At 40.1% G+C, this 25779-nt stretch overlaps 2 protein-coding genes across 6 annotated transcripts in view; one reads left to right on the forward strand and one right to left on the reverse strand.

Annotated features, from left to right (window-relative positions):
- Window positions 1–7601, reverse strand: part of acsl3a (acyl-CoA synthetase long chain family member 3a) — a 21908-nt gene extending 14307 nt beyond the window's left edge. Inside the window, exons 1-3 of one of the 3 annotated variants that reach the window (XM_086035491.1) lie at window positions 7584–7601; window positions 1844–2263; window positions 89–266 (exon numbers count right to left, since the gene is read on the reverse strand). In XM_086035491.1, the coding sequence (XP_085891617.1) occupies window positions 89–266; window positions 1844–2218 (553 nt within the window). In that variant the 5' untranslated portion in view covers window positions 2219–2263; window positions 7584–7601. Of the gene's footprint in view, window positions 1–88; window positions 267–1843; window positions 2264–2433; window positions 3378–6639; window positions 6836–7583 lie in introns of those variants that run through there. The other 2 variants (XM_086035490.1, XM_086035489.1) reach the window with 2 other exon arrangements.
- Window positions 6756–25518, forward strand: farsb (phenylalanyl-tRNA synthetase subunit beta). Of its 3 annotated transcripts, none has more exons than XM_086035486.1 (18): window positions 6756–7003; window positions 7995–8050; window positions 8467–8621; window positions 8725–8797; window positions 8889–9004; window positions 10097–10247; window positions 10325–10433; window positions 11922–11992; window positions 12069–12130; window positions 13104–13155; window positions 13247–13308; window positions 13476–13683; window positions 16120–16200; window positions 16280–16372; window positions 16476–16593; window positions 16941–17093; window positions 24032–24179; window positions 24489–25518. In XM_086035486.1, the coding sequence occupies exons 1-18, from the start codon at window positions 6967–6969 to the stop codon at window positions 25246–25248; spliced, it is 2505 nt and encodes an 834-aa protein (XP_085891612.1). In that variant the 5' UTR covers window positions 6756–6966; the 3' UTR covers window positions 25249–25518. The 3 variants fall into 3 exon arrangements, with proteins under 3 accessions (XP_085891612.1, XP_085891611.1, XP_085891614.1); XM_086035485.1 differs by lacking the exon at window positions 6756–7003 and adding an exon at window positions 7262–7396; XM_086035488.1 differs by lacking the exon at window positions 6756–7003 and adding an exon at window positions 7262–7396 and having other exon boundaries at window positions 24032–24197; window positions 24489–24637.
- Window positions 25519–25779: the final 261 nt, after the last annotated feature.

The following is a 25779-nucleotide window of genomic DNA, read 5'->3' on the forward strand; positions in this document are numbered from 1 at the left end:
GTGTTCGCACACAATCAGTACTCTTCAAACGTTGCATGTCGGCTCATCCAAACACCAAAGCCTTTTTGTATGAATACACACAACTTACGTGGGAAATTCTGCATGAAGCAGGCCAAGGCAGCTAGCATCCATTCAGCCCGTGTCTCACAGAATATGGCAATGTTGTGTTTCGGCTTCTGCCCCAGTGCTGCCAGACCACAGCCAAACTGGGATGCTGCAGAGAGGGTCTCCTTATAGGACAGCCAGTGGTACTTCCCAAGAACCACCTACAGGAGAAAGACCGGAGGTGGAAAGAGAGAGACAAAGAGACGGACGCTTTTAATTTCATGAAGTACAATGTTTAAGAACACAAAGGTGAGGAGAGGGGAGGGGAAAAGAAGATGGAAGGAAGGCTTCCACAGTTACTCTAAAAAAATAGCTAAAAGCAACTCTACAAATGGAACATTGTAGCACACGCTACTTGCCACAAGATTTGCAAGTCAAATCTAAATTCATCCGCCAGCTGTAAAATCCACAAAAACAATAAAATCACAGTTAAGATATGTAACCGATAGCTGGTCAAACATTAACAAAGACAAAATAATAGACAATATGGACTGGCTATGGGACCATTACATCAAACAAAGTGATTGTGAATGTGTTAATACAGCTAAAGAATACTAGTACAGTATCGATATGAGTGCAACGTGGCGAACGTATAATTATGTTGTGACAGAGCAAGATTGTATGACTTGACTTAATGAACCCCGTAATGACCCAACTTGAGACTTGAGATTTTGTGGGGACTCGCTTGATTTTTGAGACTTCAAGGTTAAGACTTGAGATTTATTCATGACATATTATATACATCTCTGTCATGATGACATTACGATACCCATCCATCCATTTCCTGTACCACCTATTCTTGAGAAATCCAAACACTGACATAAAGCATAAGTTGTTGAGCCAACAGTGGCCTCTAACGGTTGATTAGGAGGAGTGCAGATTGAGGACACAGTGAGGACTGCTGCAAAGTCTCCTAAGAGTTGTAAACTAAAACCTGTGTGTTGTCTTACAACAACTCATAGACTTGAAAAGATGACAGGAGTCATGCTCTTGGTTCTCAGTTGCAATGTAACTATGCCAATTATTATGCACTTGGAATAATAAAGGAACTTTTTCCCCCCTTCTTTTTAACCATTAACTGTTGTTTCTAAAAAGGTGTATTTTTGTTATAATAATATTTTATTATTGTTTTTGTTGTTTTAAAAAGTGACAGTTGTTTTATTTGTTGTTATATTTTACATACCGGTACATGATTTCATGCTTGTTTAATGTTTCAAAAGCAGGTTTTTTTTAAGCGCTCTATGAATACAGTTGAGTTGAACTCAACATAATTGTGCTACTAACATTCAGTCACAGTTGTTATTCATTCTCCACATTTTTATTCAACACTGTTACTGTATCTCTCTTAACTTTACGTTTCAGCTTTGAAATATGACAATCTCTAGATTCTTTTATTATTGGTGGTTATTGGGTGACACCACGATGCCTTTAAACTGCTTACTCACATGGAGACCAAGCTCAAACTGCCCACTAATTCTGTGACAAATTCAATTCATAATTCACTTCATTTTTACTCAAAATGGGAAGTGGCCAGCAAAGACACGGATCCCAAAGTGTTCGAGACATTGTGTATTTATAGTATCAAAATCAAAACAAATGTCTATATGTTGTAAGTACCGGTAAACATGCAGTACGTCAGAATATATTTCCTTATTTTTAAATAAGCTTCTCTTAGGTTTAGAATATTGCATCACTTGGAAACTGTACAACTGTTACATTCATTCCACGTGACTTTTACCTTCTTGAAATTCTTGCCGCTGCTCTGCTGCTCATCTTCCTCGCTGATCAACTCTCTTGAGCCGAGACATTCTCTGTGGGGGAATCTCATGGCTGCATGTTCAAAGACCTTAGGCAGGGTGTCCAGTCCCGGGTAGAGCGATCTCACCACGGCCTTCGTAGCTTTGACTGCTCGATAAGGTCCTTCATGTCGCCCCAGCACTGACTGAGCCTTTGGTCTCATTGCACGCTCCTGCTCAGATCCATAATGGAAATGGTCAGGTCTGGAGACCCAAGTGAAAATGTAGTAGGGAATGAGGGTGAAGAAGGAGTATATCGACACCACGAGGTGGAAGGCGAGCCGTAGCACGGGGTTGATTTCTTCTTTTTGTTTCATCTTGATTAGAATGTACGGCAGCTAAAAAGTAGGTGCAGACAAATCCTAGAAAATATGTGACAATTAATACACAGTTCAACATCCATTCCTTATATTATCAAAATAACTCAAAATGTAGGACCGCATACTGTTCATACTTCACTAGGCCCTTAGCTCATGTAGCTTTACATTCGGTGAGGGTTAACATGTCACAGAAAACAGAACATATAACTTACTTTTTGAAGCATTTGAGCTAAAACAAGAGAGAGACTATACTTGGTGTTTTACAGTACTTCCACCTTGCATCCGCGTGAGAAATAATTGCATTATGCCTTCAATGATAACAATACGCTCTAACAAAGACATGAAAGAAGTGACAAGACAAAGCTGTAAAAAAAAAAAAAAAGACATGAAAGTGAATAAAGTGTTATGGTGTCAAAGAGGTTTTGAATTGAGCGTTTCTGACACGGTATGAGTCACTACAAGGGAACAACAGATGCATACAAAGAGAGGATAACCTCGGCAGCGCGGACTGCCAGGTCAAGTTAGCGTGCACAATTGAGAGTGCGCTAGAAGGATGAAGCAACGGCTATAAAATTCCTTCATTACGAAAGGTGTGTGCGTGCACGTTCATTTGTTTTCAACAATAACAATCATCCTCATCAAAAATATGATGGCTTTGGTCTCACAGCATATGTGGGAGCTGTCCACTGTTCTGAAGATGTGTTGCTACAAGTACTCTATGTAACAATACATTTTATGCTGTGCATATAACGAATGTACAGACTAGTGATCATAAAACTACTGCTATGGTAGCATCACACAACTTTTCCCTGGTATCACAAAAGCACTGCATTTAAATGACATCTGTAGCTTGAAACTGGACCTTCATAATATGCAGATTGATCTATTGACCTGTCATTCAAAACAAAGCAAATATTCACTTTACAAGCAACGCTTAGGTTAACAATGCAACTTGCGCAAGAAATTGACCTGGATGTCACTATTTTACACACAACCTCCAGTCAGTTTGTTTGAAAAAAAAAAAAAACAATCATAGTGCAACATAAATCAAACATATATGTGTTAAATATGAAACGCATTCAACTACTGATCACACAAGCAAACAAGTGATTGACAAGAATTAATGACCTTATAACTTAATTAATTATAGGCATTGTGCCACGCAATGCACTCTGGAAACCGACCCCCCCCCCCCCCATTCGCAGGGAATAGGGACCAGGGCAACATCTACTTGATGGCCACTGAAAATGAAAGGGTGGGGGTACGATATTTTGTGCTTCTGTGGCACACCACTACCGCCCCCCCCCCCCGACCAGTGGCACTAACTGCTTTCAATCTGGTATTAGAAAACCACTGCCCCCCGTATTTACAAAATTGCCTTGTGCAGCAGTTTGCTTTTTATGTTGCTACTGCAAGATGCTTTGTACAAGGACATTTAGAGCTCAGCTTGTGAATTCTCTGTATTACTCAAAAAAATAGTGACAAATTCCTTCACAAATCAGAACACCAGAGACAGATACACAGACACAAATTTCATTTCTTGTATTACTAGCACGGGTGGAAATCTCTTGCTACCTCACTTTCCTCATTTTCGATTAATCGGTTTGAATCCATTTTTAATCGATTTTTTGATTAATCGGTACATCCCTAGTTGAATGTGATGTGTGGTTAATCCTAAACTACACACACCCCAGTTAAGAGAGTGTGTGCACACTTGTGCGACCAAATTGCTTTGTAATTTTGTTGTTTATGCTTCTCCTCTCAAAAAGATTAAAAACATATTCAGTTGAGCTGTACAGGTTTTAGGTCACATCAATGGTGGAAACAGTTTTGAAATGATTTACTGTTACCTTTTTTTTAATAGCACCAATATCTGGAATTTGAACAAGCGTTGTGTAGACATTTTAAAGCCACTCATTCCACTATAAAGACAATACGAGATTGTGAATGGAGTTGTATGTTGTACTTAATTGTAGGCTACAAAGCTATGGAGTAAGCGGTATTGCAAGTGGACTACATAACATCCAATTATGTTCATTCACTTTAACAATCACAGTGGAAATGCTAAATATGTGGTGTATTTAAGACAAACAAGCTACTGGACCAAAGGTCAAAACTGAAAACTGCACCACAAGATTCCATATGAAAGTTTGACCCTAATCTCTTGCCTTTCGTGAAAAATCCTCAGTGTGCAAAATGTGTTCATTCAATGGCTGGCTTTATACAACCTCTTAATGGATTAATGAGAAATATTGTGACATAGTCTCAAAAAAGGAGGGTGTATGCGAGCATTATGTGTTTGTGAGTAAGGGAATACTGTTTCCTATTGTGTGACTGCGGTGTTTTGTGCATCATTGGTCCATTACCCACTCAACAAGGCTGCAGAAATGTGAAAATGGTGGCTGGATAGTGGCAAAATGACAACATACAATTTGGTCCCAAGAATACCCCACTGGTTGTCAAAAGAGAATGTGTATTAGGGTGAATGAGCTAAATCAAGATCACTACATTATCTTAAGAAAAAAAAAAAAAAAGAATCCAGAAAATATATAGAAAGAATAAAGAAATTAACAATTATACAATACATCACAGTCATGAAAACTACATTTAAAACATGTTAATATAGCCAACGGTGGAGTAAATTCTTACTTTAGATTAGTGTAACTCACATGGTGTGAACCTGCCAATTAGTTATAATGGAATACCGTGACTGGAGTTCACGCTTCATGTCAACCCGCCCAACCGATTGATGGATTGATTAGATACTTTGTAATCATTTAAACTGAGAAACTATAGATAATATGGTTATAATAAGATAATATCCAGCAGCTGAAGGCTTCGATGACACTATGGGCTAATCGGTCCCTTTGGTACAACCAATTTCAACGGTTTGGTCCGTATTGCGGGCAGTATGTCAGGTACATTTCCAGTGAAAGTTGGACTCCGCCAAGGCTGCCCTTGTTATGAGGCTTGGTCATCCAGGAGGGGTTCAGAGTAACTGATCCTTCACATCAAGAGGAGCCATATGAGGTAGTTCGGTCCTCCTGGACACCTCCCCGGGGAAGTGTTCGCGACACGGCCCACCGGGAGGAGGACCTAGAGACCACCTTGGACATGCTGGGGAAAATTGAGCTGTTTCTCAATATCAAGAATCCAGAGTACGGTCTTGGTCTTCCTAGGAACATACTCATGAACGTAATTCCTAAGAACACTAGTCTCTTTTTAATTGGCTCTGACACATTTCTATAATTCATCACAGTTATACAGTATCATGTGACTAAATTTTAACTTACAAACGTTGAGTCCTTTCTGTCATCTCAACCATTCTGAAAACAGCACGAAAGGCATTTTGGGATATTTTCCCAGCTGAGTCTTCACAAGTCACCAACCGATGCATCCTTTGGTTTATTCCGTCTTTTCTTGGTTTATGCGTACTTTCGGAACAAGACTTGGGCTGCGACTGATGAAGTTTCACAAGATTACGAACGTCAGAACGGACAAGAATGTGAATTGATAAACGGCTAATGTTCCCGGTTAGTCTGGAAACAACTCAGGAGTTTTTTTTTTCAGAACAGCTGGAAGAAGTTGCTGAAAGAGGGAAGTCTTCCCTGCAAACGCTGCAGCCCCCGCGGCCCGAACCCCAGATAAGCAGAAGATGGATGGATGGATGGATGGATGGATACTTGTAATCGGACTTTGCTTTTGGGATGCATTTTTTAAATTAACAATTGCATATTTTGCTCCACTTGTCATGGAAAGAAACTTTAAGTTGAAACCCATTTGATCAGATTCCTTGACCCCCAAAAAGGTACAATTTGATACCAAAGTTGTGATTACTGTATATTTTTTTTTAATAGGCATATTTTAGGTGCATATTTTAGGTACAATGTGTGATCTCAGTTATGTCTTTGGGTAAATGGATTTCTACGACCCTTAATGACATGCCAAAGGGGACCTCTGCATCACGATTTGAAGTCGAAAGTCACAATACCTCTCTACTACATTGGATAATTGTAGAAATGTGCCAGAACTCTTAAGGAGTATGTGTACAGGACTGAGTGCCCAACCTGATGCTCTTCGCATACCCACTACCCAGGAAGTAGCTCTACTGAAAAATAAAAACAGTTCACACCAGGCAAAAGCTGGGTACCGGTTTCTCTTTTTAGATCAAAACATCTCAATTTGAGCAATAGTGAGATTTTTTTTGTTTTAAATCATCTTTGCTTGAAATCATACTCTAGCCAAGGTGGACATACTCTAGCCCAAAAACCGAGTCAATAAAATCAGACTGAGCAAATAATCAGCAGTCTGGATAAAACATTAATTAACGTATTCACAGGAATTTTATCCACCTGCAGCAGAACGCACATCTGCAGGTACAGTAGATAAGCAACACACACCGGCAAAACAAATCTCACCTTTGAGTGTGGCAGTTAACGCAGTCTCCAGTTCTGGCTTTTCCCGTCAAGCAGCACCACACATGAAATTATTTCACGTCGTGTTGCTGAACGGGTACGCACGGAGGGGAGGGAGAGCGACTTTCGTCGTGCTATGATTGGACTTGGAGAAGTGGCGCGTGCTGACTGAGGGCCGGGCTGGATGAGCGCAAGGAGGGCTGGAGGAATGCATGCACGGGTTACCTACGGTCACACGAGCCAGGAGGCTTTATCTCAGCCTGCATTGCATTGTGAAATTATTTTACTTCATGCGTCATATGGCGGCCCGGTTTTAGTTTTTGCAATGAAATGAAGGCTTTACTGTGCCGCCTCAGTCTGTACGCACGTGAGTTTCAATTGACATTTACCACACAATTTCCCCTTTTTGTCCATTCGCGACCCCGTCCTTCTGGATATATGGTGACATCCACAGATATATTTTGTTGAATTTAATTTCATATTAAATTGCTTAACCTGATAAGCTTGACAACCATCAAAACATATAAATGGTTGTTGCTTTTTTTTCGTCTAGTTTGTACGTTTAACTCTTGTTGAACTGGAAATACTGGTTTTGTTTTTTTTAATTGTCCGTGTGTGCAATCAGGCACCTAAACAGACAGCTAAAGCCTTCTGGTTGGGTCCTTTTCATCGTGGCTAGGAATAGGTAGCTAACCAGAAAACATGCCGACTGTCGGTGTAAAAAAAGATCTTCTCTTTAAAGCGTTGGGAAGAACCTATAGTAAGTAGTAACGCTCATGTCTTAATTCAATGAAGAACAACAATACGTGTTTTACATGTTTTCTGCTACCCGAAACTTTACCTCCAGTATTCTGAAGTGCAGCTGATAGCAGCTCGCTAAATGAATTGGGTTAACTTGTCTCGCATGAAGTAATTTACAATATAAGAATAGTTTACATGAAACATACCTTTTAAACCAATGTGTCCTCATTTGGGTGAAACAGCAAAGTTGTTTGAGTACTTTGTTGTCTCTTCTCCGGTGAATGTCAACGTCATTGCGTCATCCTTAGCACGTCATTAGGCAAATTTAAGGTTAAAGACAAGTTGAAGACGCTCTTCTGTAATGATTTCTTTCCAAAATATGTTTTGGATATCCATAAATAAATAAATCCATAGAAGTGTTGAAATTAGCTTTTTAACTGAGCATTCCAGCATCATATTGCGGTGCACGTTATACTATACTATGGTAGAAAAAAAAGTTCACTATGCAGTAATGAGCATTTTTCTAATGTGGACGTTCACTCGGAGGAGAAAAAAAAAATAGGACGTTTTACATTATCATTGTCTTAAAATTAATGCCTGGTTTTATCTTCGTTCAGCTGATGACGAGTTTGACGAACTGTGTTTTGAATTTGGACTGGAGCTGGATGAAATTGTAAGTAGTGGATTTTACCTACTAAGTTTGCGATTATGTGAGTTGAGTTGACTGAGTACAATTTCTTAGCGTGGGAACAAATATGAATTTAATGGCTCTGATATCCACAAATTAAAGAAACTACTTGACTTCGCATTCTGAACTTGATAGTAATATATAGTTTAATTTAAATCACTTGTTTGAAATCCTTGACAAATGGTTAGTAACTGAATAGCTAGTTGTTAGATGGGGGGAAAAAAATCATGAATGAGCGTTGAGCATATACAATGTTCCCGGAGTCATCCAAAATCGTTTGTTTGATGCAAATGTATTTTACCACAATTGCAGTTTGAAAAAGTGCATAGCAAAGGTTTGTGGAGCTTTTGGAATTGAACTCTGATATGTTTCTAAAGTGTGTGTTACTAATTCTAATTCAGACCTCAGAAAAGGAGATTATTAGCCGTGAGCAAGGTGATGTAAAGGCAGCAGGAGCATCTGATGTTGTCCTTTACAAGATTGATGTACCAGCAAACCGCTATGACCTTCTATGTTTGGAAGGTTTGGTTCGTGGGCTGCAGGTCTTCAAGAATAAGTAAGAATGATCACATTGGTGAACATATTGTTGTATTTTCTGATACTCAGCCAAATGTTAGTTGTCAGTGTGCACAAGACATAACAATTTTTTTTTTGTCCAGGATGGAGGCACCTCGTTACAGACGCATTAGCCCTATGAGTGGGGAGCCTCAGAAGCTTGTTATCACCAAGGAGGTGGGATTGCTATAGTCAGAATTTTTATTCAAACAGTGATTCAAAATATTATGTCACGGTGTTTCAAGTTGGATGTTGTTGTCATGTGCAGACAGCAGCAGTGCGCCCCTATGCTGTGGCAGCAGTTTTAAGGGATATCACATTCACACAGGAGCGCTATGATAGCTTCATCGAGCTGCAGGAGAAACTCCATCAGAACATCTGCAGGTGAGGTCGGCCGTAATACTGTACAGCACTTTTTTGTAAATTAATTTAAGTTACTAATTTGTGACGACATCCGTTGTAGCCCCTTTTGCACTGGTCTGCTTGTTGCTGTCTGTTTTGTGATACCGATTCCGAATAGGGAGTCGAAATTGACCCAATTTGTGAATTGTTAGACTGTTGATATGATAACTTCATTATTTTTCATGAAAAAGTTAACAAATTCATTCTCGAAAAATATTAACTTTTAGCTGCTGACAATTGCAAAATAAATAAAGTATCCCGTTAATTAACGGTGTAACTGTAACTATGGGAGAAATCAAATATATATCGTCGTCCGCATAGCATAATTACACAAATAACTGAATGCACTTCTGTGCTCGGCTTGGCACATTTTCAATCAATCACATTTTATTTATATAGCACTTTTCATACATGAAAATGCAGCTCAAAGTGCTGTGCAATAAAAACATCCAAAATACAACATAAAAAGAAGACCCGCTCCCTCCCTCCCAAACAAACACAAAGACATATTGTATATCCACAAGCACATCAGCACACACACACACACACACACACCCACACACGCACGCACGCACACACACACACAAACACACATACATGCACGCAACATGTGATAAACGTTGTTAAAAAGACATGACAAGGCACAGAGAAACCATGTGAGGAAAGGGTACTCAAGGGGAGCTCATCCACGCTGAGAGGAATGACAGCCCACTTTCTCGATGAATTTTCCAAACAATTAGTCGGAGGAAAAAAGAGAAACATGCATTGCTTTTCACTCATTTATGTTTTGTGACAACCATCTTTCTTCTGTGAAGCAATTTTTGAATTTGAATGTTTAGTCATCTTTGATTCCACTGCAATGTTTTGGGGTCTCTCCATTGTATTGTTTCAGTACCAGTACACGATACAGTATCTTACGGTGTTTCAAAGTCAGAATTTTTATATCATGACATCACACCATTAAAAAAGGCATTGCAGAACTAGAATGATGTTTTGAATGTCTTCCTTTGCATGTTCATGCTATCCTATAATATATCATGCCACAAGTAAACCTTCATAACAATCCTTGTGCAGAAAGAGGAGCCTTGTGGCAATAGGGACTCATGACCTCAACACCATCTCAGGTCCTTTCACATACACAGCTAAACCACCTGGAGAGATCAGCTTCAAGCCCCTCAACCAGACCAAAGAATACACTGCCACCCAACTCATCAGCCTCTACAAGGTTAATTTGCTGCTTAAACAGGTTTTTTTCTTTTTTTTTCTTGCTTTGTTGACCTTTTTTGTCATTTCTTCACTTAGACTGACAGCCATCTGAGACATTACCTTCATATTATTGAAGACAAGCCAGTGTACCCCATTATTTATGACAGCAATGGTATTGTCTTGTCAATGCCTCCCATCATCAATGGTGAGTATTTACTGTATGCTACTACTTTAATTTTCCTAAAATTGCAAGCATGAAAAATGTCACCTTTTAAAATACAGTAGGCTGTTTTGATCTTTGATTTAAAAAAAAAAAAAAAAAAAAAAAAAAAAACTGTCCCATGAAAATAATGCAACTCTGTCGCCGTGATTTGGACTTTTTTTTTTTTTGCATAACTAGATTCTCAGGATTGTCTTGCATGTCCTGTTCAGCATCTACATGATAATACCTTGTAACACAAAGTTCTACTGAAAACCACACCACACCTTCGCCAGTGACTGTATTTGAGATGAGCAAAGACCCAATGTGCTAAATAGCTCAAAGCATGTGGTTAAATTCAGCATTAAACTATGAATTGTGCTGATTTCAAAGTTCCGTAGTTTCCGGACTACAAAACGCATCTGATTAGCCGCAGCAGTTAAATTTAGCCATGAAAACACATTTTTACATATGTTGGCCGTTTCTGATGGAAAAAGCCTTGGGTCTCCTCCACGTTATCAGCGGGGATATTTGCAAAAAAAGGTCACAGATGAATTTTTTAAAAACGTATGTTTACCTTTAACACTGGTAGATGCTTTTTTTTTCCCCCTCCAACAATGCCGAATGCAGCTAGTTACACAGTGGCGTCTCGGAACCTTTCTCAGTAACAGCATTCGGGAAACAAAACATGCACGGTTTTTTTTTTGTTATGGTTCAGTCCAAGATGGGTTTGAATTTATCGCATGGCGTGTTGGCAGGTCTTAGTGTACTTGGAAAAATAACTGCACAAGGCCCGAAGATAAACAATAATACATTTCTCCGTTCTTTGTATTACTGTTTAACTTATTTACTTGTGCAGTTCATCCCACGTTCTATTTACTTACAAAGGAAGTCAACCCAAACATTTTTTTAACATTAATATGTTCTATGTGCCTCCACTAGTCTAAACATGGCATTCAGATTAATAATGCTTTTGTAGAACATGCGTTAACCATCAAAATCCACCCGCGTTTAGCAATTTCACGGGGTGGCCATTTTGTCACTTGCTGTCGATTGAAAATGATATCACAGTTGCTCACGTAACAACCAGTCACTGCTCAACTGTTTTCTGAAGCTGAGCCGTACCGTAATTGCATCTTACCTGAGCAGCTGTGATGTCATTTTCAGTTGACAGCAAATGACAAAATGGCCGCTCCCTGAGATGAACAAAAACGAGTGGATTTTACTACTCAATCCTACTCGATTTCTGCTTTGTGTAACCATTGTTTGCCCTTGCTACACATCAGTATTAGCTGACTTAAAATATCTGCTCATCGCAGGCCTATAGATTTATTACTAATAACTTTTGTCCGTTTTCATAAAATACGATGCTCTAAAACAACTATTTTTGTTTTTATTGGGTGTGCAGTAGGCGGGCTTTTAATTGGACAACCTTGAAATTAATTTACAGTATTTGTTCAGCTTTCATTTATAACGTTCTACTGGTTTTTGCAGGAGATCACTCAAAAATTACCCTGAAGACAAAGAATGTCTTTGTTGAGTGCACAGCTACAGACCTGACAAAGGTATAACTGAGTCTCCAGAGAAATGTTGTTGTTCGTGCAGCATCCTTACAACAATGAACATTTGCTTCTTCTCCAGGCGAAGATTGTGTTGGACATGATGGTGACCATGTTCAGCGAGTATTGTTCACAGCCTTTCACGTAAGTTACAAGTTCATCAACTCACAAAATGTAAACGTCATATTTAGTGGTAGAATGTGATGAATGCAACTGAAAATGCAAATGAATGAATTTAACCTCTACAGCCTATTCAGCGATGTCACAGCAGCTGCTCCGCATCAGCTGTCAGCTACACCTTATTCAGTAGTCTATCTAATGTACTTGTAAATCTCCCCGTTTGCATTGATGTCCTGAAGCGGACATCCCTGCTCTGTGTCAGATTGCTTAACATTTTGGAAGTTGTCAATCATTCTTACCATCTTATCATCCGCAGCTATTTCCACTATCTATTGGGCGTAGGTCGCTCACCTGTCACGTTAGCATATTTTCTAGAATGCTATATTTACACAGAAACTATCATTATAAACGATATCATTGCTGTTGTTTTTTGTATGCTGCTGATATTATGATGTATGTTAAATCGAGGATAGGTAGTCCTCGATTTATAAACGAGTTCCGTTATTCAAATGCCGGAGCAACTCTGTCCGCGCATTCATTTAAATGGGATATTCAGAATGTTTCAGAAGTCAGAATTTTGACCTTAACCCAAATATTGACTGCATGTAAACATGGTCACTATGGTGCTGGTGACATGGCAGAGGAGGAACGGGCGTCGTCAAGTCGAAACGTCGTAGGAGTTCCTGTATATGCTTTTTAAGAGCACATAACTGTGTTCTCAACAATATTGAACATTGCCATTGAAATGTAGAACAATAAATACAATATTTTACATAAATTCACAAATGGAAATGAAACAGACTCTGTTCACTAAAATCACACTTACACGTTTGCGTATGTCAATTACCTGCTATTGACGGAAGGGCCCTTTTGTGCGAGACTACCAATCCGACCAAATTTTACTGGTTAGTGCAATTCACATTTAATAGCAGATCTGGTTCGAGTTTTTGTATTAATTCAGATTTTTTTCTATTATTTATCCCATGTGCTCTTTCAGTGTAGAAGAGGTTGAAGTGGTGAATGCTGATGGCGCGACCTGCAAATATCCAGTACTGTACTCATTATAGTTATCCTCCATGCACACATTACTCACAATTCCCCTCTAAATTCCCAGCTCTCATTGTCTGCTGTATGTTTTAGGAGCTGGCTTACAGGAAGGAGAAGCTGTCCTGCAAGTTTGTCAATCACAAAGTTGGCATTAAGTAAGATGTTCAGACACCCTCACAACAATCAGTTGTTGTTTTTCGGGCTTGTTTTTGCAGTCAATTTCCTAATGCAACGTTTCAGCATTTTTACTTGGAAAAGCAGAACCTGCTCCTCAGATCCTCCGGCAGTTGACATGTGGATGTATTTTGCTATGTCTTCAAAGCGAGTCGACGGAGAAGATCGCCCAGCTGCTAACTCGGATGTGCCTGCGCTCTCAGGCGACTGGTGTTGGTGACGAGATCGAGGTTGAGATCCCACCCACCCGCTCAGATGTCATCCATGCCTGTGATATCATGGAGGATGCAGCCATGGCTTTTGGCTTCAACAACATCACCCGCACCACGCCACAGACCTACACCGTTGCCAACCAGGTACGCAAGTTCGCCATATGTGTACGACAAGGATCACCAATATGGTGCCGGCGGGCACCAGCCCCCAACAACCACGAGTAGCCATAGGGTCTGTTGCAAATATAGCTCACCAGTGATGGGGCATTGTGATTTTCTAGGAATTTTCTATGAATGGTCACTTGAAAATGTAAACAATGGAAGAGCTTTATAGAAATAGCATCGTATACAGTAAAGAGTTAAAAACATTCGTATATACGAACGAACGCTGACTGATGTCCATATTGTAAATGTTATAAATGTTTGTATAATGCTGTATTGCATTTGCAATACATGTCTTAACCGCACACCACATCATACTGTACAGAACTGTAGTTCCCCATTCTGCCCCAATCAGCGGTGAGCAGGACCGCTTCATCAGTCACTTATATACGATGAGAAAAAAACACTCAGTCAGTTTGCCAGCCTCCTTTCAACACCACAAATAAGTAGGAAGACCACTTGGCCGCCGAAGCCTCTGCAATGCCTTTGGCAGCACCTGATTCCCCAACAATGCCTTCCGCCTCAGCAGTCTCACCTGAATTTGCACTCTGAGAGGAATCCACCGAAGATAAGAAATCTCCGACAACAATCTCCCCGATGCCACCTGCCGATCGCCAGCATTAAATTCTCCTTCCTCCTCTGTCTACGTATGCTCATCAGATTCGCTGGAATGCATTGCTTCTCAGTTATTTTCTGTTGCACCCAACCTAGGAGGAAGAAAATGCTTTGCGTCCGCCATGATGATAAAAGTGGTACAAGCACACCTCTGCATAACATTGTGCCCTTATTAACTTTAAAGGAATGAAATGCATTAAAGAAAACAAAAGAAAGAAATGTAGATCAATTTACAACATCCAGAATAATTTTCTTAACATTCTGCGGTTGGCTGGCAACCAGTTCAGGGTGTACACCGCCTACTGCCCGAAGACAGCTCGGATAGGCTCCAGCACGCCCTCGACCCTTGTGAGGATAAGCAGATTGGATAATGGATGGATGGATTTTTTTAGTCCCTATGCACATTCTGACAAGGAGTGCACCACTGCCACCTACACGAGTGGATCTGCAATTAAAGTTTATTCTCATAAAGCAAAAGAAAGCATGTTCCCTGGGGTCACACGCACCCTACTATTTGAAAAGGACTGCTCTAATATTATGTACTACTGTGGTGCTTGTTGACTTCATTCCCCCATGGAACTAATAGTTGAAGGGTGTGTGTGGGATTGAGTATATTTTGCAGAGCTGAGCATTCCCCCTATGTGATGGACCGGTCCGTCTGTCCGCCATTTTATAGGCGATAAACAATAGACGGCGAAACTTAAAAAAAATTCAAAGATTAAGCATAGTCGGAATTTCTTTTTTTTTCCCGTCTGTCATCGTCTACCGTCTATTTTCACGGTAAGGCTTCAATGGCCGAGTTTACGTTGGCCATGGCCAAGGCGTCTGGGTTCTAAAAGGAAATGCATTTAGTCCGGCTGCGGTGAGGCTTCTTTGCCACGATGAGTCTTTCCTTTCAAATATCGTTCGGGGTCGGGGGGTAGAAGTTGGTCAAATTTTGTAGACGCAAACGGAAGCCCGTTTAAAATGATAATTGGACCGGCCTATAGGCAAGTTCTTTTTGTTACGGCTGGACAAAAAGGTGGATAGACGGAAGACGATAAACGGACTGTGAAGTTTTAGTAAAATGCCCAGCTCTGGTATTGTTTTTATTTATTAATTTTTTTTAATGACCTCAAATGGCAATTACCAGAATAGATTTAAATTCAATATGTACTATAGCGACTCTGGAACAATTGAGCTTATGAACAACCTCTCTTAATGTTTGTGTCTTGGGGACCTCTTGTGTTGGTATTTATGTTTCTTAATTGTGAGAAAGCATTAACATAATCTTTACATAAATAATTGTCATCAATAATAACTTCCGCTGTCACTAATATCTATTTAGGACTGAATATCCTATTGATTATTGTCAATTTATAGTGCAATTTAAAACCAACCATCGCTTCATACTAAGTGCTGTACATGGAGTAAAAATTAGACAGAAAAACAGTTGAATAACAAAAACAGTAAAACTATAAAACACTAAAATGATGCCAAATCTCATGTTGAGTCAAAAGTTATACAATATATAAACATGTTTGAACTTGAAGACAAGTTTTTAAAATGGAATTAAAATTAAAATATATTTTTTGAATTCCATCAATTACTCGGTTATTTGCACTGCCCCTCATTTTCAGGTAGACTTTTTGTAGTTGATCCCCCTGCCCCACCTCCAATGCAGCCATATAACCATATATGACATATAATAGCGGTATCTCTCAGCTTCAAAACGGTTGGTGACCCCTGCTTTATGTTAACAAATATAGGCACAACTAATGGCAATACAGTCAGATATTTGTGTTCTTCTCTCTTTGGTAATAGTTTCCGCTGAATAAACTGACAGAGCTGTTAAGGCACGACCTCGCAGCTGCCGGTTTCACGGAAGCCCTCAACTTTGCTTTGGTAAAACACAAAACAATTCAGAAACATGTTTGCCCGCGTTTAAAAGAAGAGTAACGCAATCTCCTAACTTCTCCTTTAGTGCTCCAAAGAAGATATAGCAGACAAGCTTGATAAGAAAATTTCAGAGACGAAAGCAGTTCACATCTCCAATCCCAAGACTGCAGAGTTCCAGGTAATCGATATTGAATACAAATCCCCTCCACAAGAGTGCGCTCTCTGACTATTGAAAAGATTGTAGCCCTTTTCTTAATGACACTTTTCTGTTTCTCCACCAGGTGGCGCGTACCACCCTGCTGCCAGGCCTGTTGAAAACAATTGCAGCCAACAGGAAGATGCCACTGCCCCTCAAGCTGTTTGAGATATCTGACGTAGTGCTGAAGGATCACACCAAAGGTTGGCGTCTGACTGTGTGAAGTGATTAACATAGTCATGCTGAACAATCTGCACATGTTACAGAGAAACAGTTGCCTAATTGATCATTTTGTGAGTGAGGCGATGTGAATTTTGATCAAAGCTAAACCCTTTGTACAGGGATTTGTCGCAAAATTATTCACACAAATACATGAGTGATTTTCATGTGTATTTCAGATCCACATCGCTATATATTTTTTATTTTTTTATATTTCTTTGTAATGTTGCGTGTGTATTAATAATGACTCATGATTTGTAAGTATTCGGTTCTTCTTGTGAAGTGTTGATTGTGCATTTGTGGATCAACGGCCTATCCTCCCTCCAACCAGATGTCGGGGCGAGGAACAGCCGACGTATTTGTGCTGTGTACTACAACAAGAGTCCAGGCTTCGAAGTGATCCATGGTCTGCTGGACCGTACCATGCAACTGCTGGCGGTGAAACCCGCCCGGGGAGAGGGCTACCACATCCAGGCTGCAGACGGTAAAGACCTTGGTCTTCCTCCCACATTTCAAAGACAAGCATGCTAGGTTAATTGAGTGCTCTAAATTATCTATAGGTGTGAGTGTAAATGATTGTTTATGCGCTGTTATTGGCTGGCGACGAGTCGCGAGTGTACCCCGCCCCTTTCCCAAAGTCAGCTGCAATAGGCTCCAGCACACTTGCGACCTGAATGAGGATACAGTACTCGGCTTATTAAAGTGGATGGAGTGAATTGTGTGAGTTGTACATATTGAATATCGTTGCTGTCCGGAGGAAATCTTGAATGTCCAATTATGGTCAAATTCTTTTATTTTTTTTTTTTTTTAATTAGTATTTCACAAATGGTCTATCATCATTAAGTCTGTTATTGTTCCACAATATTAACCAATTCAAAGCAGTAAAAATCGCTTAACAATAAATACAATGCCGCTCTTGTTTGAGAAGTGTGACAAAACTACCTCAGTTCACACATTCTGCGGAAGCTGTGTGGTGTAAGTGTTGCCTGTATTTAATGTCCGTATGGTTTTTAGACAGTAAGTGAAAATATTAAGGTTAGCTACATTTAAGTTGGCTTTTTTATTTAAAATCCATCATTTTGATACTTTGTTGCAGAAGGTCCCTTGTGAATCACGGAGGCAAGTCTCCGTTTCATATTAATATCAGTTGAATAGACAAGGATTGTTCTCTCATTGTTTTATTTATTGCAACACTCATGGCTTAAGACCTTTAATAAGAAGGTGTTTGCGATGATAGAGGACAGACATTTTATCTGGCTTTTTGCACGGTGGGAGCTTGGCATGACAGCAGGCTTTTGAAATGCTTGGCTGCCGCTGGCTCCTTTTTTTTTTTACTATTTTAATCAATGACATGATTTTTTTTTCATTAAAGCATATTAAATTAGCGATTGAATGTATTTTTGGGTAGCATTGTGTTGATTTGAGTGTGAAATGGTATACGATGGTATGATACGACTTGAACGAAGCGTTGTCTGGGAACTCAACCAAGCAACTATGTTCTTGTAGATAAAGGGTCTTCAGTCCTGTTCCTCAGGGTCCACTTTCCTGCCTATTTTCTATCTCTCCCTGCTGCAACACATCTGATTCAAATGACCAGATAATCGGCAAGGTCTACAGAAGCTGGGTAACGATCCTGATCATTTGAAACAGGTGTGTTGCAGCAGGGACAGGTGGGAAAACAGGCAGGACAGTGGACCTCGAGGAACAGAATTGAAGACCCTTGTTGTAGATGAACAGCAGAAAGTTAACCGATTGAGGTTTCATCTTCACCTGACGAGGCTGATACGATTTTGGGAGACTTCAGACCTGGTTTGCTGCGGGCGTCTGAATCACATGTGTATTCCCTCCCCTTCACAGTCCTTGTTTTCACACCTGGCCCAGTCATTTATCTCTGCTCCTCTTGACAAGCGTGCTCCAAGGGCACACTGCAGGATATCCGCACAGCAAATCAATTGGGGTTAGGTATCAATGTGAGCATAGGTAACGGTAGTTGGAATTCAAGAAAGAGCAGCATGCATGATGGAAAAAAAAAATCAGAAGGGGTGCTATCAGTGGAGCTGAAGGTGCTATCAAGAATGATCAAAAAAGCATGTACCGTAACAACTAGGGATGTTCCGGTCACGCCTTTTTGGCGTCAGTCATTGGTCAACCCAAACATATTTTTTTCCAAAATATGTTCTATGCAGGCCCACACGTTGAAACAAGGCATTCTGATTAATATTGCGTTTGTGGAATATGAGTTAAGCAGCAAAAGGCACCCGTTTTTAGCCATCTCAGGGGGCTGCCATTGTGTCACTTCTGTCGACTGAAAATGACATCACAGATGCTCAGAGCTCAGGTAACAGCCAATCACAGCTCACCTGTTTTTTTAAGCTGTGCCATGATTGGTAGTTACCTGAGCCCTGAGCAACTATGATGTCATTTTCAGTTGACTGAAGTGACAAAAATGGCCACCCCCCAGATGGCTAAAAACGGGTGGATTTCTCATATTCCACAAACGCAATATTAATCAAATGCCATGTTTCAACTATTGGGCCTGCATAGAACATATTCTTGAAAAAAATATGTTTGGGTTAACTTCCGCTTTAAGTATCTGCCGATACTGAGTCCCAATCAGAGTCCCTTGGCAGTGCATTAAGAAAAAAAAGTGGACATCTGATTATTCTCAAATTGATATGAAAATATACAAATATTTATATTATATGGACCATTCTACCAAATCGGTGCCAATTTTGTAATACCAGTACTCTCAAAATAATCTCAAAGTTCAATATTTTTTTCCTCTTTTTGTTTTTAAGAAAATTTGATGAGACACATGTTGAACAACTCAATGCGAGTTGGTTCATCTCAGAACTTGTTTTACCATGTCAGTTTTTTACATGTCATGTCAGTACTTAAACTCTTAGTGGGTTTTAGCCATGATGTTTACTCTAATTGAATGTTGAACTTTAAACACATTACATGTCAATGTGCAGGACGCTTTATAAAAATGTATTTTCATGTAATTGCCTGGGGATGGATGCAAAGGGCACCAATTTGGTTCAATGGCCCATATAAGTAGTACCATAGAACGATGGATTTTTCTGTTGCACATTTGATTTAATGGTAACAATACATGTAGAACATTATTTAAAGAATTGTGCCGGCTAAAATGAAGATCCCACATGTTGCATGTTGGGTACGTGCTTGACTTCTCTCATCTATAAGCAACACTATCGATTTATGACCTTGTTAAATGCAACCAGTAGGGAACGATGGTGTTTCGCAGGAGACTTCTTTTTATCAGGCAAAGCAGACTTATTTAATGAGTTAATCTTTTGGCTTGCCTGTCCCTATGAAGAAAAACCCACCGCTCTGTCTCAGACCAGACTGTGTGTGCCCACGTGTCAGTAATTACATCGCCACAAAAAAAAAAAAAGAAAAATAAATAACGTTGTATAATATAAGACAAAGCTACTACTGTTCTATTTGGCAAGATATTTGCACATTTGCATTATTTTGTAGTTTTGTGACCTTAAATGTTCGGAAAATAATAAAACCGATCTTTTTCACCCGATACCGGATCACCAGAAAATCACGTGATCGCCCCCGGTTTCCGATCGCATGATTGTCAGATGATGTTTTCCATCTCTCTCTGCCGTAACACATCCGATTCAAGTGATAAGATAATCAGCAAGGGCTACAGGAACCCTTTTTGTGTGTGAACAAACAATTACAGAAACTACCAGGGTAGATAGCAAATTTCCCGAATTAGTTGCTGCAGTCTGAAAGGGGCTATTGTTGTCTGTTTCTGGTCAACCCCCGTGCAAATTTCTGCTTTGCATTATAGAATTGTTGTCCAATGTGTTTCTATTGTCCAGCAATAAATTGCACATTATATCTCGTTGGACCCATCATGGACATACGAGTGTGTTGAAAATATTGCCATAAAAGTGAAATATGTCAATAGAGAGATGTAGTTTTCAGCTTTTGAGAATTTCCCAAGATAAACTAGTTAATTACTACCAATCAAGTCACATGTAAAATTAATAAAGGCTTCCTTTAATACTTTTGTCATTCTTTGAAGCATTAATATTGTATGGAAATGGAATGCCTTGATTTTAGCAAGGTTATTAACAGTCATGGCTATGAATGCACAAAATGTACAGTATAAAGATGGTAAATCTTACAAGTATTATATTGTGAATATATGGGGCCAGTACCGCTTCTGACAGGGCCATCGCCCAAAAAGGCTTAAATGTCAAACGCTGCATAACTCTAACTAGGAACAATAGCCAAGGATGGAGGATGATCAGTGGCTAATTTCCCCCCAATAAATCTTGTGTGCCAGAGGAGACAAATTCTGCAGTGCTCGCCAGTCAGGCGTAGACCTTATGGACTGACAACCGTTCACTCTCACATTTACACCGTCTTTGAGTGGGAACTAAACCGACACTGCCTTCACCTTAGTCAGGCGAACAAAGTCAATTCAACTGCAAATTCTCTTTGTGATATCCACAAACATGCGCAGAGTGCTAAATTTGCTGATAATACTTGCAGAGTGCGCTGCTGGTCTTGAAACATTAACTTTACATTTTTAGTATCTGTATAACCTCTGTTGATCCAGGTTGGTTAATGAGGTCCGCCAGTGTGAGCAGTCATATTCGAAACGTGTCATATGAATTGTACATGTAAAATTAGATGTAGACATTACATTGAAATTGGACATAAGGACCTGCAATATAAATCTAGCCGATTATTTGCTTCAACTGCACTTAACCAAGACTTGGCTAAGATGCACCTGTGCAAAGTGAGTACGCTTATTAAAATGTCTATTTTATTTTCAAGTGATTATCTCGAGTCTTATTTGAGTCTTTCTTAGTCCAGTTTTCTAAACCATCACAATGTCCTCTTGTAACTGTGAGCACTGCCTGTAGAAAAGGGGTTGGAAAGTGGCCTGGTTAGATTTTCAATGACTGACAGGCCAAGGAAGATGTTGCAGAGCTATTTCTCCTGCTGCCTTGGCTTTCCGTTCAAAGTTTGAGTGTAACCCTTTGATACGGGAACAGCTTTTCTTATCTTTTTGCGTATGTACTGTAAGCAGGTTCTGGGAACCCATTAGTGGACCTTGGTAGAATGCCATGTCTCTTGTGTGTGGGGGGGTGTTGTTGTCATAGCAACTCCTGTATCATGTGAAATCCATCTCAAATCTGTCTGATTTGCTGGCCACTATTTTTAAACGAGCTGAGCCAATCATTGGTCTCACTGTTCATGGAAGATGGCATTAGCACAAATTGATATTGTACTCATTGTACCCGTTTGATTTATAAAAAGAAATCTTTGTGAAACTGACAAGGTAGGAAATCCAATTACGGTTACATGGCCTTATAAGTATTGGCTATAGAGTAATGATGTGTGACATTTTTTTAAATAGCTTGCTGCTCAGTGATGTTGAACTAAAGACATCTACTGTACAACCCAGCCCGCCAAAGCTATGCAGCTCTAATCACCAAATGTCTGCAAGCGAGTCCCCCGCGCTTAGGTCTCAAGCTTTGGATTTAAAATGGTTTAGTGGAGATTTGAGCAGTGAAAGAGAATGTTGGAAAATGATTGACTAATTAGGGAAAATAGAAGTCGTATGAATTTAATGGCCATTCTCACAGCTGACCTACTGGCATTTTGCTTCCGTACTTTTTCATATGTAGTACAGCTTGTTCATGACTTATTTTAACGGGGGAAATGCAACATGTACCTTCCTTAATTGTAATTCTTATACACCAAAAAACACATTTTAAGAGGGATGCGGTTGTTGTGGAGATTTCATATTGTATGACAATGAGAACGAGAGCAGAGGTCATTCACAGTGTCTGTTTTGCTCTACTATAAGACGGGTAGCGGTTAGCCGATGACATGTCAACCACGGTAATGCTGTAGTAAAGTCCTAAGTCATAGTTACAGTGCTGATTAGTATTAAAATCAACAGAAAGCACAGTGGTAACTGAGTGTGACTTCTTGTGCCGACGTATTCTTATAACACATACCTTACGTAATCTCGAAATGTCATTTGTCGGTCCCAAGAATCACCATGTATATGTAACGAAAGCTTATGGCTCACTTCAGCCTGGTCGGCATTGCAAATGAGAATCTGTTCTCAATTACTTTAGCTGGATAAATAAGTAAAGGTTATTGTCTACAATTACGTATGCATTTCTAGTTGAATAAGAGATCATGTAGTGCATGGGGTGCTCACACTTTTTCAGCATGCGAGCTACTTATAAAATGACCAAGTCAAAATGATTTACCTTCCAGGTAGAGTATGTTTTGCATATTTGTAGTGGGTAGGTCCTACCTACTACAAAAATGCAAAACATATTTATTTTCAAATACATTGAGGATTCTTTATTTACAATGTATGTTGATGTACCTAGCATAACCGCATGAACCAATGTTGCACAACACAAGATAATTAACTATAAACATCTATTTTTTTGTTTTTTTTTGTTATGCCGCCCATTGATTGGATGCGAGACTCCAGTTCCTTTTACAGATATTTATTGCCCAGCAAAACGCCGTAAAACGCCAACACACCGTTAGAACTAAAAGTTCAGACATACAACACATTATATTTATGACAAAGGTAGCTTTTCTTAGCGTCAAAGCTAATCACGATAGACAATACAAAATAGTGCTGACCACTTTGACCTGCTTTCAACCAACGGCAGTCTTCTCCCAGAGATAATCCTTACCGTCAAAAATGTGATGCTTCAACAAACTTGTTATATTAACTTTGTATATCCACCCAGCTTTGGCAAAACGAGGAATGACGAGGAAAAAGTAAGCAACACGCATGATGAATGGCGCTACAAGTGCTTCTCGGTCCCTGCGTAAAGCGTACTGAGATTCCGTAAAACGCAACTTCCGGTATGACATTTTCAAAATAAAGGCATCGTATTTCAAAATGGAGATGGCAGCAATTACAAATGTCATGCGATCTACCAATACTACCTCTGCGATCGACTGGTAGATCGCGATCGACGTATTGAGCACCCCTGATATAGTGCATCTCTTAGGCATTCTCTGATTTAGCATTGAAGTACCAATAAACGTGTAGCCCGAAAAAGTAACTCCTCTCTTTCCTCTTGGAAAGTTAAATCAGCAAACCTGTACAGATATGGCTCAGGTGATTGATGCATGGTTGTACTTTCTTTTGTGAGAAAATAGCCCATCATCGTTGTTTGAGTGGGCAAATTAAACAATACTGTGAAGAAGGGAAAAAAAAAAAGGTTTGCAAAAGTGTGATGTCCTCATTACAGTTTTTTTTTAGCTGTGGTGGCTGAGCCTGGAACACATTTTATCCCCCGCCATAAACGAGGGTTCACTGTAGTCACAAGCGCGGAATCAATTGCATCAGTACTAGTGATTACCCTTTCTCTTTTTTTTCAGATTCCACTTTTTTCCCCGGGCGCTGTGCAGAGATCTTTGTCCATGGAAAAAGTGTTGGACATCTTGGGGTGCTCCACCCACAAGTCATTAACAACTTTGAGCTGACGATGCCCTGCTCCGCCCTGGAGATGGACATCGAGCCTTTCCTGTGAATTCCTCTTTTTCTGTACTTACACTTACTTACAAACTAGCATAAGGCAATGACATTTACAAGTTGTAGTAGCAGACTTGGATTTGGAAGTATGCCAGTGAATGACGACAATAAAAGAACCAGCAGCAGAGTGTTGAGCCGTTTCGTTTGATATATCATCATTGAGCCTGTTTGCTTCCACTTTGATTCACTCTGTCATGTGTGTGTGCGTGTTTGTCAACTAACTTGTCCGCGTGCTCTTTTTCACGTGTTGCATGTGTCTCTATTCTAAGCTCATGCTGTTTTTGTTGCTTGTGGTTTTTCTAGTGGCCACACAGCTGAAACGCACCTCGCGCATGAGGTTCCCCTGCAGGAAATAATCAAACACAAGTTCCCCGCTGAAGTCAAAGCCCCACAAGGTGCCACCTCCTCCAAAACTGTGTTTGGAGACTTGAGCACACCCAAGGGTCTCAAAGCCCTCAATGATTTCCTGCTTGACAAAAGCTATATTGAAGGCTTTGTTGCATCTCAAGCTGACGTGGCCGTCTTTGAGGCCGTCGCCTCTGCTCCGCCACCGACTTTCTGCCATCTCCTGCGCTGGTACAATCACATCAAATCCTTCCACGGGGAAAAAGCTGACCTCCCTGTCGTCAACAAGCAGTTTGTGCTGCCAGATACCCCTCCCACATCTACCAACAGCGACGAAGACCTGGACCTCTTTGCCTCAGACGATGACGGGGACGGCGCAGAGGCAGCGAAAATGAAAGAGCAGCGGCTTGCGGAGTACGCAGCCAAGAAGTCCAAGAAACCAGCAGTCATTGCCAAGTCCTCCATCCTTCTGGACGTCAAACCCTGGGATGATGAGACGGACATGGTCAAGATGGAGGAGTGTGTCCGCAGCGTCAGCATGGACGGGCTGTTGTGGGGGCAGTCCAAGCTGGTCCCGGTGGGTTATGGAATCAAGAAGCTTCAAATAGGATGTGTGGTGGAAGATGAGAAAGTCGGCACGGATCAGCTGGAGGAAGCAATCACCGCCTTCGAGGAACATGTTCAGTCTGTGGACGTGGCTGCCTTTAACAAGATCTGAATGATACAGACACTTGGCTACCCTTTACTTTCACGCAAATGGTTTCAGTTCAAATGGACACATAGGCAGTTTGTTTCTTCAATTAATATATATATTTTTTTTTTACCTCATCAATGACATCTCAAATAATACCAACACTATGTGAACCAGGACCAAATGTGTGATGCAAAATGCATCTGATCATTTTCTGCTTTGTCCATACTGCATACAAATTTCAAAGTGTTAAAGATTCCCATCAGAAAACAAGTTAATAAAGCTCTAAACTTCGAATGCGATGATTTTTTTTTTCATTTGCCTATGGTCTGAAGCTAAGGGTTTTTCACTCCTTAAGTGAAGTTGATAAGGAAAGCATGCCGTGCAGGTATCTCACATATTAAGTCTTGCACTTACAGGAAGGCCAGCATTCCTTCAAGCTCCACTGTTCACCTGAATATTGTCAATGTAGACGATGACTTGCTGAAACCTGCAGGATAGTTATGGAAAACATCCCTCTGAAACACATTTTCTGTTAAGACTGGTTCTGTTTTCACG

Source organism: Filicampus tigris, chromosome 7 (genome assembly GCF_054856515.1).
Source record: "Filicampus tigris isolate MCC_2025a chromosome 7, RoL_Ftig_1.0, whole genome shotgun sequence".
Taxonomy (NCBI): Eukaryota; Metazoa; Chordata; class Actinopteri; order Syngnathiformes; family Syngnathidae; genus Filicampus; species Filicampus tigris.

Coding starts and splice junctions, on each gene's coding strand:
- farsb (XM_086035485.1), top strand. CDS start 7,339: ATGCCGACTGTCGGTGTAAAAAAAGATCTTCTCTTTAAAGCGTTGGGA. Junction 8,051..8,466: donor GACTGGAGCTGGATGAAATT/GTAAGTAGTGGA, acceptor ATTCTAATTCAG/ACCTCAGAAAAGGAGATTAT. Junction 17,094..24,031: donor CCACATCCAGGCTGCAGACG/GTAAAGACCTTG, acceptor CTTTTTTTTCAG/ATTCCACTTTTTTCCCCGGG.